Here is a 16,110-nt window from a genome sequence, read left to right on the forward strand (position 1 = left end):
GGATGGATCTAAAAATGTGGCTTGCAGAACACCGGGGTAGCAAGGTAGATGATTGCTTGTACAGAGATCTCCTCTCTGGGAATCCAGAACACCTCTCTTATATCTTGTTGCTGGTGAAATTAATGCTGACACTTAGTCCATCAACAGCCATCTGTGAGAGAGGATTTTCTTGCATGAACTGAGTGAAGACAACACATCGTACCTCTCTACACCCTGAAACACTGAATGACTGCATGCAACTCTCCATTAATGGGGAAACAGTTGAATATTTTTGCCCTGACAAGTCAATTCGCTTCTGGATGTTTTCTGGAAAAGGTTCAAGACACCTGGATCATAAAACCCCGACAAGAACAAAGAGCAGTGAAATGGAGGCCGATGCACAAGAAGAGAAACCTGATGAAGTGGCATTTTCTCATCCGTGAGTTCAGTGGAAATTTCAGATTCAGAATCTGACACAGACTGATTCATGTTCTACACAGTTCTTACAAGTTCATAGAAATTTTTGTTCAGTTAGAACCAAATATTTGAGTTGATCATTGTAATTTTTATACAGTTGTTGTAATTTGTGTTTTAACAATTTTTTGATTGATGTTTTGTTTCCTTTACAATATTATACATTAAAAATAATCTCTTTTTTATTCGGGCTACTTAAATTTATTTTGGGCTACCAAAAACTGAAGAGTGCCTGCCCGAAGGGCTATCAGGGATTTTGAAATTTTGCAAGCCCTGCAAAAGACTGCACTACTTGTATTTGCATTTACTGACTACAATTTGTATTTTTTTCAATCAATGTTAAGATTTTAATGCATACAGAATTGCAGTTCTTTTAAGTACATTTTTATTGAGTTACATTATATACTATCCTATTGCATACTTACTATCCTATTGAAGGTGAAATTTCAGTATTGTGGCAATCCTAACTCAGATCCTTGGGCCTGGTTCTCACTTTATCTGTATCAATGTAACTTTCAGATATGTTATGCTCCAGCAACTTCCCTGAATTTTATTTTACTTCTAGTTGCTTCCTTGTGTGACATGTGTCTCTCTTAACACTGAGTTACTGTTTTGCTCACTGTTTCTACCATGAAAGATACCATGTACACTGTAGATGTTTGCTTGTCCTTCCCCTTTTGTTTGCTTGAATGTGCATGTCGCCCTGACCCCCCTTTCTAGCAGTGTGCTTTGTGTGTGATTTTTAACTGATAAATCCAGTACCAATTTTTTAGCTTATTTGCCGTTTACCTTTTTTGTGTGCAGTTGTTATTTCTTTAATTTTAAATTATGACGATGAACTTTACTGTCTTTCCAGTAAGCCAGTTCAACTTCTCACTGTTGTTTATTTGTTTAAAAAAATTGGGACATAAACAACAATCACAACTTAACCTTTTATCTCTTGCATACCTTTGCCCCTTATTTCTCCTTTTGATTTTATTAATAGTCCATTATTAAAAAAAGAGCTGCTTCCTTTACTGTTTGCTTATAGAGTCTGCATTCTTAGTTTACAGGTGTTTTTTAAATGGGCCGTTTTAGAAGCTGACTGTATACTTGTATAAAATTTGTCAAAGTGTTCAGTTTTATCCTCAAACAGATTGGCAAATTTTATAAAAGTATAGCAAAAAATGTATTTTTCTAACAAGGTTTTTATCAAACAAGTAATATGTAAAATAGCAATAATAAAAAAGAATTTGTTTCTTAACACCAAGGAATCTGTACAAAGACATTTAAAAATCGCACTTAACCACATTCTATACTTAGTTCCATTCTCTCAAACATTTACTCGGGTACTTTCCCAAACTATTATTTTAGGGTATCCGAAGAATTTTGAAAGTCCTTCGGGTTCACCTAGGAAAAAGTATGGAAAGGAGTGCATTAGGTTACAGTAACGTTTGCAGAAGATTGTGCAACATGTATTTTACTGATATGTTAATATTAAGCAATGTCAGATGCTTTTGAACAAGTGCTGTACCTGAGGAATGTTTTCATTAATGCAGAATTTTGAAACTATTATTAATGTTTACACAAGACTACACTACTGTACGTTACTTCTTAGCATTTTATTCACCTTTGAATATATGACAAACACACAATTTTTGAACAAATGGAATCTAGTTATCTTCATAAATCAATACCACCACCCATCCTGCCAGTGGAATCAAAAATGGAATTAAATCTCCGTTCTTTTCAAATTATTGTATTGAGTTTTAGAATTTCAGCATTCTGATAAGCCTAATGTATATAAATAATATTTAAAGTTGCATTTCATCTGTTTATTTTATAGTAATGAATTTAAACATTTTCAGAAGATGACAATGACACCATCATCAGAAGGTAAGAGATTAACTGTTACCATTTGCCAGGTGTTTTTTTTTTTTTTTTTTTTTTTTTATTGATTTCAATTTCTAAACATTATCACTGGCTAATTTCAAAGCTTATTTTGTCTTTATCTTAAAAAGTACTGCATTACAAAATTTACATTGCAGTCTTTAGCAGATTTTCTGAAATAAACAAAACTACTGTAGGAAACACAGCTTTTTAGCTATAGGAGCCTGTTTGGATTCCTAAACTTGAATATTATTTATAGTTAGGTCCATAAGTATTTGGACAGTGACACAATTTTCATAACTTTGGCTCTGTCACCACAGTGGATTTGAAATGAAGAAATTATTACATGATTGAAGTGTAGGCTTTCGGCATTAATTCAAAAAGATTAACAGAAAAATAGTATGAGCCATTTAGGAAAGACAGCCATTTTTATATAGGGTCCCCTCATTTTCACGGGCTTAGCAGGGCCCTCGTTATTTTATTAAGGTAGAAGCCCTAGGGTTGATTCCAAGTGTGGAATTTGCATTTGTAAGCTGTCACTGTGAACTCTTAATATGAGGTCCAAAGAGCTGTCCATGCAAGTAAAAATAGGCCATTATTGGACAGAGAAAAAAAAATCCAAGAGACAACAGAAACACAAGGAGTGGTCAAATCAACCATCTCGTACATTCTTAAAGAGAATAAATGCATTGGTGAGCTCAACAACACCAGAAGGCCTGGGCAACCATGGAAGACAACTGTGCTAGATGATCACAGAATTCTTTACTTGGTAAAGAAAAAACAATTCATGACATTTAGCCAAACCAAGAACACTCTCTGGAAAGGATAGGACTACCTTCCAAAGCCTACAATAAAGAGAAGACTTCGCAAAATTAAATACAGAGGGTTTACCACAAGGTGCCCACCATTGCTAATGCTCAAGCAAAGGACGGACAGATTAGAATTTGTCAGAAAATATTTTTTTTTAAAAAAAGTCCAGATTTGGAAAAGTTTTCTTTGGACAGCTGAAATTAAGATCAGTATGTGCCAGAATGATGGACAGAGAAGAGAATGAATTGCACATGATATGTAGCATACCACTTCTTCTGTGAAACATGGTGGAGGCAGCGTTGTGGCATGGGCATGCGTGACTGCCAATGGAAGTTTGACACTGGTATTTATTGATGACTACTGACAAAAGTTGCGGGATGATTTCTGAAGTGTGCAGGGCTATACTGTCTGTTCAGATTGAGATAAACGCTGCAAAACTGATAGGACAACACCTCACAGTACAGATGGACAGTTAGCCAGTTCATACTGTGACAGCAAACTAAATACTATTCAAGGCAAAGAAGTGGAATATTCTTCAATGGCCAAGTCAACCAACTGCCTCTTCCCAATTGGACATGCATTTCACTTGCTGATGACAAAACTGAGGCAGAAAGTTCAATGAACAATCAGCACCTGAAGACAGCTGCAGTAAATGCCTGGCAAAGCATCAGTAGGGTGGAAACCCAGCACATAAAGAAGGCCATGGGTTCCAGACTTCAAGCAGTCATTGACTATAAAAGAATTTCAATCAAGTACTGAAAACGATTGTTGTATTCATGATTGTGTTAGTTTGTCCAAATAATTTCAAAGACGGTATTTTCGGACTTAGGAAAGTCTAAAACGTCAAGATTCATCAAAATCTTGAGGTCGAATTTTTTCACAATTGCTATAATTTCTCTATACAGTACTATGTATACGAGAAAGTAAAAATGACTGTCTTTTGTAAATGGCTCATTCAATGTTTTTGTTAAATGCTTTAAATTAAAACTGAAAGTCTATACTTCAATCACATCTTGATTGCTTCATTTCAAATTTATTGTGGTGGTGCACAGAGGCAAAATGATTAAAATTGTATCTATGTCCAAATACTTTTGGACCTAACTGTATAGCATGCTGGATTTAGTTGTTAAATTAAGAACTGAGTTTCCATTCCAAGGTATTTACAAAGACAAAGGGCTAATTTAGCAGCAAAGAGAAGCTTTATTTGTCAAATTTAAGTCACAAATTGATTGTGTTGTAATTTTTTGGCTATTTTTTTTTTTGTTGTTGTTGTTAAAAGCAAACTTAACAAATATATGCTTCTTCTAGTAATGTCTGCAAATGTAAACCGATTTGAAGAAAGTGTTAAATTACTAAAGACGCGAGTGTCCAAACCACTAGGGTTAAGGTCTTCATTTGCTTCTTAAAGGGATTTATTGTTTCTTTCAGAGTAAAAATATACAGTCATAACAATGCACTCAATAATATTCATTCCCATATAGCATAATTCAACTTACAAGCCCAGACCTACTCGTGGAGTACTTTTAAAATGGCATGCAGCAGTCCTGTCTCTGCATTAAGAGCAGGTGGAGCTTTGTCCTCCTATCCAAAAACAAATGGCAAACTCAAACTTAGTCATTAGAATCTGACATTTCCAATTTTCCATGTTATGCTGAATGCAGTTTTTCATTTACATACGTGTGTTTAGATTTTTTTAGTCCCTTAAGCACCTATCCTGTTTCTTGGTTGTTGCTTGCTTCAAGTGTGCAGTGTTTTTAGGCATAAATTTCCTCTTGTGTACATAGAGTATATGTAACCTTGATATTTTCACTTTCATTAGGCATATGAAGGCTTGAGCAACCTATTGATTGATTTATTTATGTATGTATTTTATGATGAATTTTAAAAGGTGCCTGAACTTGCACTATCATGAATCATATTGATTGCTTATGTTCAATAGGATTAAGTACTTTGTACAAGAATTTTAAATTAATACTGTAAATATTCACCTGCATTTCTGCTTTCAGGGTTGAGTGTATGATATCTAAATACTGTCATTTAGTAGTTGATGTGTAGCCTAATACATGAAATTCAGTGTCTCTCTCTCACATAAGGCCATTTCCTCAGCGGCAGCTCTCCATCGCAGCTACCACCTCTTCAGTCTTCCCCAGGTCCTTCTGAGGATCTTTTCTTCTGTTGGATCCAGTCTGCACACTTGTGCTGCAATCTCTGCCTCACACCACTCACTTTGGGTCAGACGCAACACCATCTATACTCAGTTTTCCCAACTCCATGAGCCTGTCCAAGCCAGCATCCTTCCTGAGGCTCAATCTCAGGCACATGGATTTAACAAAAGGAATGGGACTTGGTCCTCCCCTTTGTCATATCATAAGCGTTGACACTTTCAGTTTGTTTTTTCTTTCTATGCAGCTAGTTGGAGGTTTAACTTACTCTTGCTTCATAATAATGTATTTTACAATATGTTTTCTTCCAACTTTGAGGACTTTGTTACTTTCAATTCCAGTTTTGTTGATGGTCCCATCCTGCATACATTTGAACTGCAAATAACGTCTTTATTTTTAATTAATTGTGTTGGAAGCATAGTATATACACGTAGACAAAGAATCTGTAAGTCATGTCTCATGCCTCATATCTCAGGAGGAGGTATGCCATTGTGTGCAAGATCAGGAGCATCCTGTACTCGGCATGTGCACAAGGTCTGAATTCAGCTGTTTGGTTTCACATAAAGATAATTTTGCAATAAACTGCACACAAACTGTTTGTTTTGGAAGATAAACAGAATGCATTTTATTGGAATTAAAAACTGCAGCAATTTAGAGCCATTAAAAATAAATAAGGATACCTCATTAAGAACCATTTTAGGTAATAATTTTATGACTTTTCTGCGCTATATTATAACAAGTTGAAACTTTACTGAAATTGACTCTTTCTTATACAACCTGTACCTCCCCAGGCTCTGTGCAAAAGATGCTGCCTTGTTACTCCATTTTTTCTGACAAGGTTGTGGATCATGTCAGATCTGGTAAAAATACTGTGGCCTACTGGCCTGTCTTTTAAGTTCATTTGTACTTTATGGAAGCAGTTAGCAATACCTTTTGTGCATATTGTGCCCTCTGGTATATTTGTATAATAAGGTACAAGGCAAAGAACTATCAGATTGTTCTGTTGTACAGTTTCTTTGATAAATGCTGATACGGAGCTTTTGATGACTTTGGTATTATCATAGGGAGAGTGGGACTCGCCAAGTTCCTTATAGATTGGCCTACACTTGCACACCCTAAGCTTAACGCACAGGCACACCTGCACATATAATCCAGTCAACTCACATTAAAGTACTAAATAGAAGTGTTGCCTGCACAGCTTATCACTCCTCAGTGTTCCACTTAAGGACTAGCTAGCCTTGGCTTGAGCAGACCTGATGCATGTCCTATTGACAGTGAAGGCTGGTACACCTTGGTTATTACTTAAAGAATAATGCACAGTTGATTACCATGCTGCTCACTATTGGAGTGTCACTCCTCAGATGCCAACACTGTGGAAAAGAAGTGGCTATCTACCCACACCAGATGCTTCATTTATAAAACTTTCTTTGTATTTGAGCTTGAAAATATGTGTACACCGATTGTTGGTGTTGTCATGTTTTTTTTTTTTTTGTTTTGTTTTTTTTACCAGTATGAGATATCCTGTATTTAGTAAACCCAAATGGACTTAACCTCCGTAGCGTTACATTTTATTCCAAAAAAACATGTTAAAAGCGTTGCTTTTTTTTTTTGGCGTGGAAAATGACATATTTATTAGATCTGAAAAGTATAATAATGGTACAACTAATAATAGTAGTGATGAATCAAATAATATGTAATGAACAATAATGACAAAAATAATAACAGTAGTAATAATACTATTAATGATGCCAAAACAGTATATAATATCAAAATGAGTCCTTTGTGTGGTAAATTTTGAAGCATGGTGAAAGACACAATCCAACATCACAGTCGGGATAATAACAGCGTGTTTCTTTTTTTGATTTTTCTTACCAGATTTATCAATTTTTTAACAGCACACTGCACAGGTACAAGTTGGATTCTGCTTTTTTTTCTGTTGGTGGCATGTAATCAATAAAATGTCTTCCAATAAGACGCTCTGGATTGGTCCGCGATGTGCTGGATTGACTGCGTCTCTTTAGTAGTAGTGTGGATGTGTGGCAATGATTTGTTCTATAAACTGGCATGTAAAGTTTGCATGAGATACAGTTTCACCAGCTTCTTGTTTCTATAAAACAAATTAGGGCTGCACGATAACAGAAAAAATGATTATCACGATTATTTTGCTCAAAATTTTTATCACGATTAATAATGACGATTATTCCTTTGGTAAATGAAGTCTGTGACCAAAGCAGTGTAGCCTCGGCCAGTTATTCACAGATGCTGCCCTAATCATATTAGCTGCGTTGTCCGTTGTGATGCCCCAAGCGGACATCGCTTCTTTGAGGCCCACTGCAATAAACTCCGCTGTATGGTCTTGTGGGAAAAACGAATGTTGCAAAAACTTGCTTTTCATCTCAAACTCGCCGTCAATAAAATTAACTGTCAAGCTCAAATACGGTTCCGCAGTTCTGCATGACCATACTGTAAGTCGGTCGTGGCAGCAAAATATTCAAGGCTGAGCCTGAGAATTTCTCTTTCTATTTCTTTTCGGCATTTCGCATACAGCGAGGGCAGCGCAACATTGGAAAAATGGTTGCGAGAGGGAATGCTATATCTTTTATCAAGTGTTGCGATCATTTTGTTAAACCCCTCACTGCTCACGGTGGTTATTGGAAACATATCCTTGGCTATATGGTACGTGATCGCCTCTGTTATTTCCCGGTGTCTTTGCGAGCTAGGCACAGGGCCGCTGCTGGCCAAATGGGTGCCCTAAGCAGAAATTTACTTTTGTGCCCCCTCCCCCAAATATTACGGAAGTAAAAATAAAATAATAAAAAAACACCTACTATAGGGGCCAAAATAGAACTTTATTCAAATAAAAGTAAATACATAAATAAATGGTATCATTTATAAATTACAATTGTAGCTCTACAGCAAAAAATACAAACTAAAATTACACTTTAAATAAAACATTTATAATAAATAAAATAAACAATAATAAACTGAAATAAAATCAACACTGTCATCTGCTGGAGCTTTCCAAAGTTCAAAATTTACAAAGGCACACTTCTGCTTTTTCTTGAGGCAAAGTCGTAAATGAGCTCTTCATATGATAAAGCCTTTGGTAATTCAGAGTTGATGCTGACAATTGCCAGACCACTCATGCGCTCTTGTGCCATAGATGAGCGCAAGTACGTTTTGATGAGCTTCATTTTAGAAAAACTTCGCTCAGCAGAGGCAACAGTTACAGGGAGCGTCACTGCTATGCGCAGAGCAATCCAGAGATTTGGGTACAGAGGTGAGGGCGCGCGCGTCATCACGTGTGCTTAGCCTACTCTGCGTTCACCGTAAAATGCAATATATACGTTTATATTTTTGTTTATTTGTATATGTATATTATTAATATTAATTTATTATTATAATATATAAAAACGATTTTTTTGAGCAGCTGGGATGGTGCCCCCCTGGGAGTTGGTGCCCTACGCAGACTGCGTACTCTGCGTATAGGGAGCGGCGGTACTGGCTAGGCAGATATGGTATTGCGTTGAACAATGTCCCTGATATTGTTGTCTGTGTTGTGGATGGCTGGTAATTTTTTGTTGTTGCTGTTTGTGCCTTCAGTCGTTGAAATTCTTGATAGTGTACTTTGTGGTGGCTTTTAAGGTGGTTGATGAGGTTTGTTGTGTTACCTTGGGACGTTTGGACGGAACAGGAGCAAAGTTTGCACAAGACTCGTACCTGATCAACATCACATTCCTCGAAATCGAAATAGTTCCAGACAACTGAGTATGACCCCTTTTTAGGAACTAACGATCGCACTTCTGCACGTTGCTCCGCCATCATATGTTTATTCTGACTGACTGTTATTGCTGCTATTGACTTCTACTGCTTCAGAAAGCGCTTGCAATCTAGACGCAGTAACGTCATAGTGACGCAGTCCAATCCGTAAACTCAGCCCATAAAAAACAGTTTGGTCTTTATACTGTAAAATCGCGACGATATTTATTAACTGATCGTGGGTCATAAATATCGTTATCATGAGAAAAAAAAGATTAATCGTGCAGCCCTAAAACAAATGCATTCTAAATGCACTGTATTTCTTTTGTTACCTCCACATAATTGAATAGAAAGTCAATTTTTCATCTGCACACTATTGTAGTCGACCACAGCACAAGGATTTGTAACCTGCTTGTTGCCTTTTGCCTGTACAGTGACTTTAGCTGCATTATGTACAATGCAAAGAAGACAAACATCCTTCTTGTCCTTCCATTTCAGCACAAGCACTTTACCCTTTTGCCAAGCAAGTAGCGCACCTCTCTGTAATTTAGCTCTGCCAAAGTCTTCAGGCATTCCACGATGATTGGGAGGCACTGTTCTATATGCATCAGTCTTTCTTTGCAACAAGATGTCAAATAACTATGGGGAAGTATAACAATTGTTCATGGTTACACAGAAACCTTGATCCAGCAGAGCATCTGTCAAAGACCGCACAGAATGAGGTAGCAACATCAAAGTGTACTAATTGTATTTCAGATCAGACATTGTCCCTTTGCCTGTGTACAGAACCAAATTCCAGTTGTTTCCCACTTTAAATTCACAAAGCTGGTACAACTTTATGCCAAAGCTTGATCTTTTTGACACAATGTACTGTATTCATGACAGTCTACCCTTATAAGCCATGAGAGTTTAAATGATGCTGACGTCACGGTCCGGAATGTAAACACTCCGAAGTAGCCTGGTATGTTTCCCACATTTTCTTCAGTTTGGGTGCAGGATGGGTATTCTCATCAAAGTCTTTATTGTGGGTAAAGTGCAGATATTTCATAATTAGTGAAAACCTACACTTGCACATAATTTCTCCAAGGAATGGTGTTGCCAACATTTTTTTCTTGGACCAGTACCATCACTGCCCAGGTTTCACTACAAGTCCTTGCAATATCAATACGTCTAAAAAGGCCCAGATATCAACAGTTACTGGTTCCCATCTTTTTGAATGGAAAACTACTGAGGTGTATTCGTCACGACAACAGTTCTGTCAGTCGCCTTAACATCCAGGAATAACTTCACATAATTGAGTGGATCTTGGCTGTCAATGTCCACTTTTATTCCTGGCTGCCCCACAAAATCAGGACGAGGTGGTGCTGGTTTATTTGAGGCAGGGTCAACTGACAGTCAGACACGAGGGTCACTTTTGGATTCAACAGAATCACTTTTGGGCTCACTGTCCATTTCAGTTTCTCCCTCTGAGGACAGATTCACTTCCTCATCACTGCTGATGAGAAACTCTTCAACATCCTCACCATCACTGTTTGTATCACTTACAAGAGCGTGCAACACCTGGGCTGCTGAAAAACATTTCTTGCAAGATACCATTGTTATGGAGGGGGTTACTGATCACACTTACAGGTGAGAGGAGAAGACGCACCTGATGCTCTGATGTAACACTTACACAAGACCCACCTATTATATTGCCCAAGTAATGCTCGGGACTTACGTTGACAGCGCTTTTACAGCCTGAGAGTTTCTCAATTTTAAAGCTTATGCAAGACGCATCGGTACAGTTGCCCAAGTGACACTCGGGACTAGCGCTTGTAGCATGGTTTTCACAGCTCGAGTAATGCTTAGGTCTAACGCTAAGAAAGTTAATTACAAGTATGTTAAATGCATGAGCAGGAGACCGTGGGTTCAAAAAGTGAAGGAAGAAGGTAGCTAAAATTTCATCAAAGGCTAAGGCGGTCTCAAGTTCACAATACGGCCTGCCACAGACAGAGTTACAACAGACAGGTAAAGGAATAGATTGAGTTGACATTTAAAATTGTGGGGTAAAAAGTGATTTTGATAAATATCTACGCACCCAATGTGGATCATGGAGACCACAGTCAGTCATTATCTAACACAAGATCACGGGGGTCTGCTGGAGCCAACACAGGGCGCATGGCAGGAACAAATCCCGGGCAGGGCGCGCCAGCCCACCGCAGGACACACACACACACACTAGGGAAAATTTAGGATCACCAATGTACCTAATCTGCATGTCTTTGGACTGTGGGAGGAAACCGGAGCACCCAAAGGAAACCCACGCAGACACAGGGAGAACATGCAAACTCCACGCAGGGAGGACCCTGGAAGCGAACCCAGGTCACCTTAGTGCGAGGCAACAGCACTACCACTGCGCCACCGTGCCGCCCCATAGCGTCTTCATCCAAAACGAATTTGCATTAATTCATAATGTGAACACTCATAAAATTATAATCACTGGAGACTTTACTTATGTTTTAAACCCAGACCTGGGGCCTCATGTATAAACGGTGCATACGCACAGAAATGTTGCGTACGAACGTTTCCATGCTCAAACCGCGATGTATAAAACCTAAACTTGGCGTAAAGCCACGCACATTTCCACAGTACCTCATACCCTGGCGTACGCAATTTCTCCGCTCGGTTTTGCAGACTGGCGGCACCCAGCGTCAAAGCAGTGCTACTGTTCCTGTGTGGTCACCCTTTCTTTATTAGACCCACATTCCTGACGCGGCTTTATAAATACACTGAAATTAACTGCATATTGTTTATTAGTGTAATGCATCTGATTGTAATTAACCTGTAGCAATATAATGGTCCAGGGAATAGCCATAGTATTCCAAATACCATAACTGCTTTAGCGTTATTACGCTCACTGCATCTTCTTCTTCTTTCAGCTGCTCCTGTTAAGGGTTGCCACAGCGGATCATCTTTTTCCATATTACTCTCACTGCGCCACTCGAAGTATTTATATAACTGTATCTGAGTGGGGAATCACAGCAGCAGCTGATCGGAAAGAAAATTATCGGTATACAGTTTAAAGCACACACTACCTCAACCACGGCAAAACGTGTCAAAGCCTTTCCTGTACGGACCTCGCGTTTCAGAAACAGTTTCATCCCGAGAACTATAAACGCACTCAATCAGTCCATCAAGTGCTCCTTGTAGAACTGTTTGTACTAATAAGTACAACTAGCAAAATACCCGCGCTTCGCAGCGGAGAAGTAGTGTGTTAAAGAGGTTATGAAAAAGTAAAGGAAACATTTTAAAAATAACGTAACATGATTGTCAATGTAATTGTGTTGTCATTGTTATGAGTGTTGCTGTCATATATATATATATATATATACATACATATACACATATTATATATATATATATATTATATAGATATATATATATATATATATATATATATACACATATTATATATATATATATATACACATATGTATATAAATGTTTATGTGTGTGTGTATATTATATATATAATATATATATATATATATATATATATATATATATATATAAAAGACAGCAACAGTTATAACAATGACAACACAATTACATTGACAATCATGTTACGTTATTTTTAAAATGTTTCCTTTTTTTTTCATAACCTCTTTAACACAGTACTTCTCTGCTGCGAAGCGCGGGTATTTTGCTAGTATATATATATATATATATATATATATATATATATATATATATATATATATATATACATATACACACATACATGCAGTTTTAATAACACAGAAATCAATATAAACATTAACATCATTATCATATGAGAATATGAAGTAATATATAAGAAGCACATTTCATATAAATATAAATTATTAAACAGTAAAATCTTCTTCTGTAATTTGCTACCGTGGCAATTTGTGTGTCTGTCCAGGATTTTAAATGACCTGTAGCTCGCAAACCGTTTCACCTATACACTTGAAATGTGGTACACATATAGTACGTCACGTCTACTATCCGCTTTATGGGTGATGATTGTTTTACTCTTTTTGTCTTTATTTTATTTTATTGTAGAATCAACTCCTATCTGCGCACAGCAGGGCAGCCGTGGGCGGATGCGTATGGTGTATTCACTCCATGTTATCGTGCATTGCGCTGTCAGTGGTATTTTGATAAAAGAATTTGAACAACATATAAGAAGCGTATAAATTATTAAACAGTAAAACATTAACATTTAAGAAGTAAAGTTACATTAAGTACTACTGCAGTGCCTTCGGGTATACCTCATTTTTTGTTTGCCAATTACATGCTTAAATGTATACATTTTTTGGTGTACCTACCGGAGAACACGCGACATATAACCGAGCGTGGGAGAAGCATGGATTTTAAACACGCGTTGAGTTCATCTGCTGGTCTCCCTCGTGGAATAACTGGTAATGTTTGACTAAAATGTACAGCGAGTAAAACGACATTACCTCCTTTTTTTTTTTTTTAACGATCTCTGAGATCTTGGTTTTTTCGGTTCAAGGCTTCATAAGCTCTTTTATGTTGTATGGTGTACTTATCCCAAACCATCATCTTTGAATGTTGCAAGACTTTCGCCTTGTATGTAGATCGGGGTAATTACATTCATTGCATTCCTAGTCTGAATCACAATCTGATTGTATGAGTGGTTACCTGGCACTGTAGGGTTGCCACCCGTCCTTTAAAATACGGAATGGTGCCGCGTTTGAGAATGAAATTGCGCGTCCCGTTTTGAATCAATACTGGACGGGATTTATCCCGTATTTTTTTTATCATTTTTTTTTAAAAGCAGCGTCTCATGCAAATCATCCCACACGCATTTTATGAAGATGCCTCCTTTCCTACTTTTGAATGGGTAATACTTGATGTCATCGTTAGTTTGATTGGTGTTTTTAAGTGTCCAGTGAGGAGGGCGTGTCTTTTAAGTAGAGTCTGCAAAGTGTTGGCACTGAGATGTGGCGTCAGCGCCATAGTTGAAGCCCCTAACGTTGCGGTCAGCAAGTCGGCTAACATCCGCCATGTGCCGTCTTTCAGTTGCGAGAAGCAGATCATAGAATGGTTGAAACTGTTGCCCCTAACGTTGCGCCACGGCGTGTGGTTCGTTTATACCTCGTGTCTTCTCATTAAACTTTTATCTCGCGAATATGTTATTGCAATCCGCAGCGGGAGCGTTTGTATAAACTTAATTTAAAGTTACGTTTTACACCGTGCTTTGTTTCCCTTATGAACATGCTTGTATGCTTAACTCGCTCCGTTCTCAATTGTTTAATTAATTTTTTGCTCTTCGCTGTTTGCGGCTGTTCCTCCATTTCCCCCCACTTCGTTCTTTTATCTCGCGAATATGTTATTGCAATCCTTAACGGGAGCGTGTCAATAAACTGATTGAAAATAGTTTTGCATTTACCTTTTTAGTAAAAGGCGAGCTTTTAAGCCTGAGAAATCACCCCGTAAATGCACACGTTTAAATGGACATGTGTTAATATGTATGGTTACACAGTATTAAAAGACAGTGAACAACGTCAGTTACCTTTGTTCCCGCGTTTGATAAAAGGTGAGCTTTTAAGCCTGAGAAATCACCCCGTAAATGCACACGTTTAATTGCACATGTGTTAATATGTATGCTTACACAGTATTAAAAGACAGTCAAAAATTAACGTCATTTACCTTCGTTCCCGCGTGCGACTCGTGCTGTAAATGTCTTCCTTGTTTTTAGTTCACGTGATTACGTAGGAGGCGTGATGACGCGATACGTGACTCCGCCTCCTCAATTACAGTGTATGGACAAAAAATATGTTCCAGTTATGACCATTACGCTTTGAATTTCGAAATGAAACCTGCCTAACTTTTGTAAGTAAGCTGTAAGGAATGAGCCTGCCAAATTTCAGCCTTCCACCTACACGGGAAGTTGGAGAATTAGTGATGAGTGAGTCAGTCAGTCAGTCAGTGAGGGCTTTGCCTTTTATTATTATAGATTACCGGTACCCCACTGTAAACTTACACTACAGTTATAATATTGCACAACCTGCGCCACGTTATAAAGCGCGTATGATGACGATATGATTTTTAAGATGAAATGCAGCAAAGTACGTTGCTTATAGTATACAGATAAAACTTTATTTAAATAATCTGTATTGTTAATAATTAAACATGTGAGGACACGGTGCCGCAGCGCTAGCTAGTTCATGGATAGCTCCTGCCTTACGCTCTATTATTGCTGGTGCTGACGTGACACTTGAAGGATAGTCGGATAGAATAATTAAACATGTACTACGAACATATTTTAATGTTCCTTAAAAGTTTTGAAGAATCGGCATTCTAAGCTTACAGATGGCTTAACGTCTATTACAGAGCTGATTGTGTGGTGATTGGGTATTTGGAGAAAGAAAAGTAAGGACAGGAATTGGAGGTTAGTACGTTTGAAAGAGACAATACTTCTGTAATAAATTATTTCATCGAAGGTCGCACATGGCGCAGCAAGCCTCTTGCGTGAGATATGAACAATCACTGCGCCACCGTGTTCCCATGTTTAATAACATGCTTTCATTCCTATCATCATGAAAAAGATATCACGTATACATCTCAGTATTTTAATTATTCAGAGAGCTGTAATATCACGAATGCAATGGATTCTGTGTCCTGTCGGACAAAGAGAAAGAACGGTAGCATGTAGTGATTCACACACACAGAGCACATAGAAGATCAAATACAGAACAAAGCATTTAACGTGCTACTTGAGAAACTAGTAAAATAAACGATTTTAAGATAAAGTTTATGATGTTCTACTTTAATGACAAAATAAACTACGTGATTAAAGTGGAAATTTTGAGATTAAAGTTGACATTTCGTGCTTTTTTCCCCACTGTGTGCCTATTTTTTTTCTCTGTACCCTAATAAGCTTTCATATGACACTCAGACGGTGGGCTACGAGTCGCCTTTTCACGCCGACTTTGATATGTGACAACTTCTTTTTTTATTTCGGGCACTGTGCTACTTAGTGAACTTGAGCTTTCGAGTTTCTCCGACATGATGTCACTCGATCAATTTT

At 37.6% G+C, this 16,110-nt stretch overlaps 1 protein-coding gene across 1 annotated transcript in view; it reads left to right on the forward strand.

The window, feature by feature from the left end:
- The window catches only part of dhfr (dihydrofolate reductase), a 112,170-nt gene that overhangs the window by 17,421 nt on the left and 78,639 nt on the right, over positions 1–16,110 (forward strand). Inside the window, exon 2 of the mRNA XM_028804691.2 lies at positions 2,279–2,328. Coding sequence (XP_028660524.1) covers positions 2,279–2,328 — 50 coding nt within the window. The remainder of the gene's footprint in view (positions 1–2,278; positions 2,329–16,110) is intronic.

Source organism: Erpetoichthys calabaricus, chromosome 7 (genome assembly GCF_900747795.2).
Source record: "Erpetoichthys calabaricus chromosome 7, fErpCal1.3, whole genome shotgun sequence".
NCBI classification, from domain to species: Eukaryota; Metazoa; Chordata; class Cladistia; order Polypteriformes; family Polypteridae; genus Erpetoichthys; species Erpetoichthys calabaricus.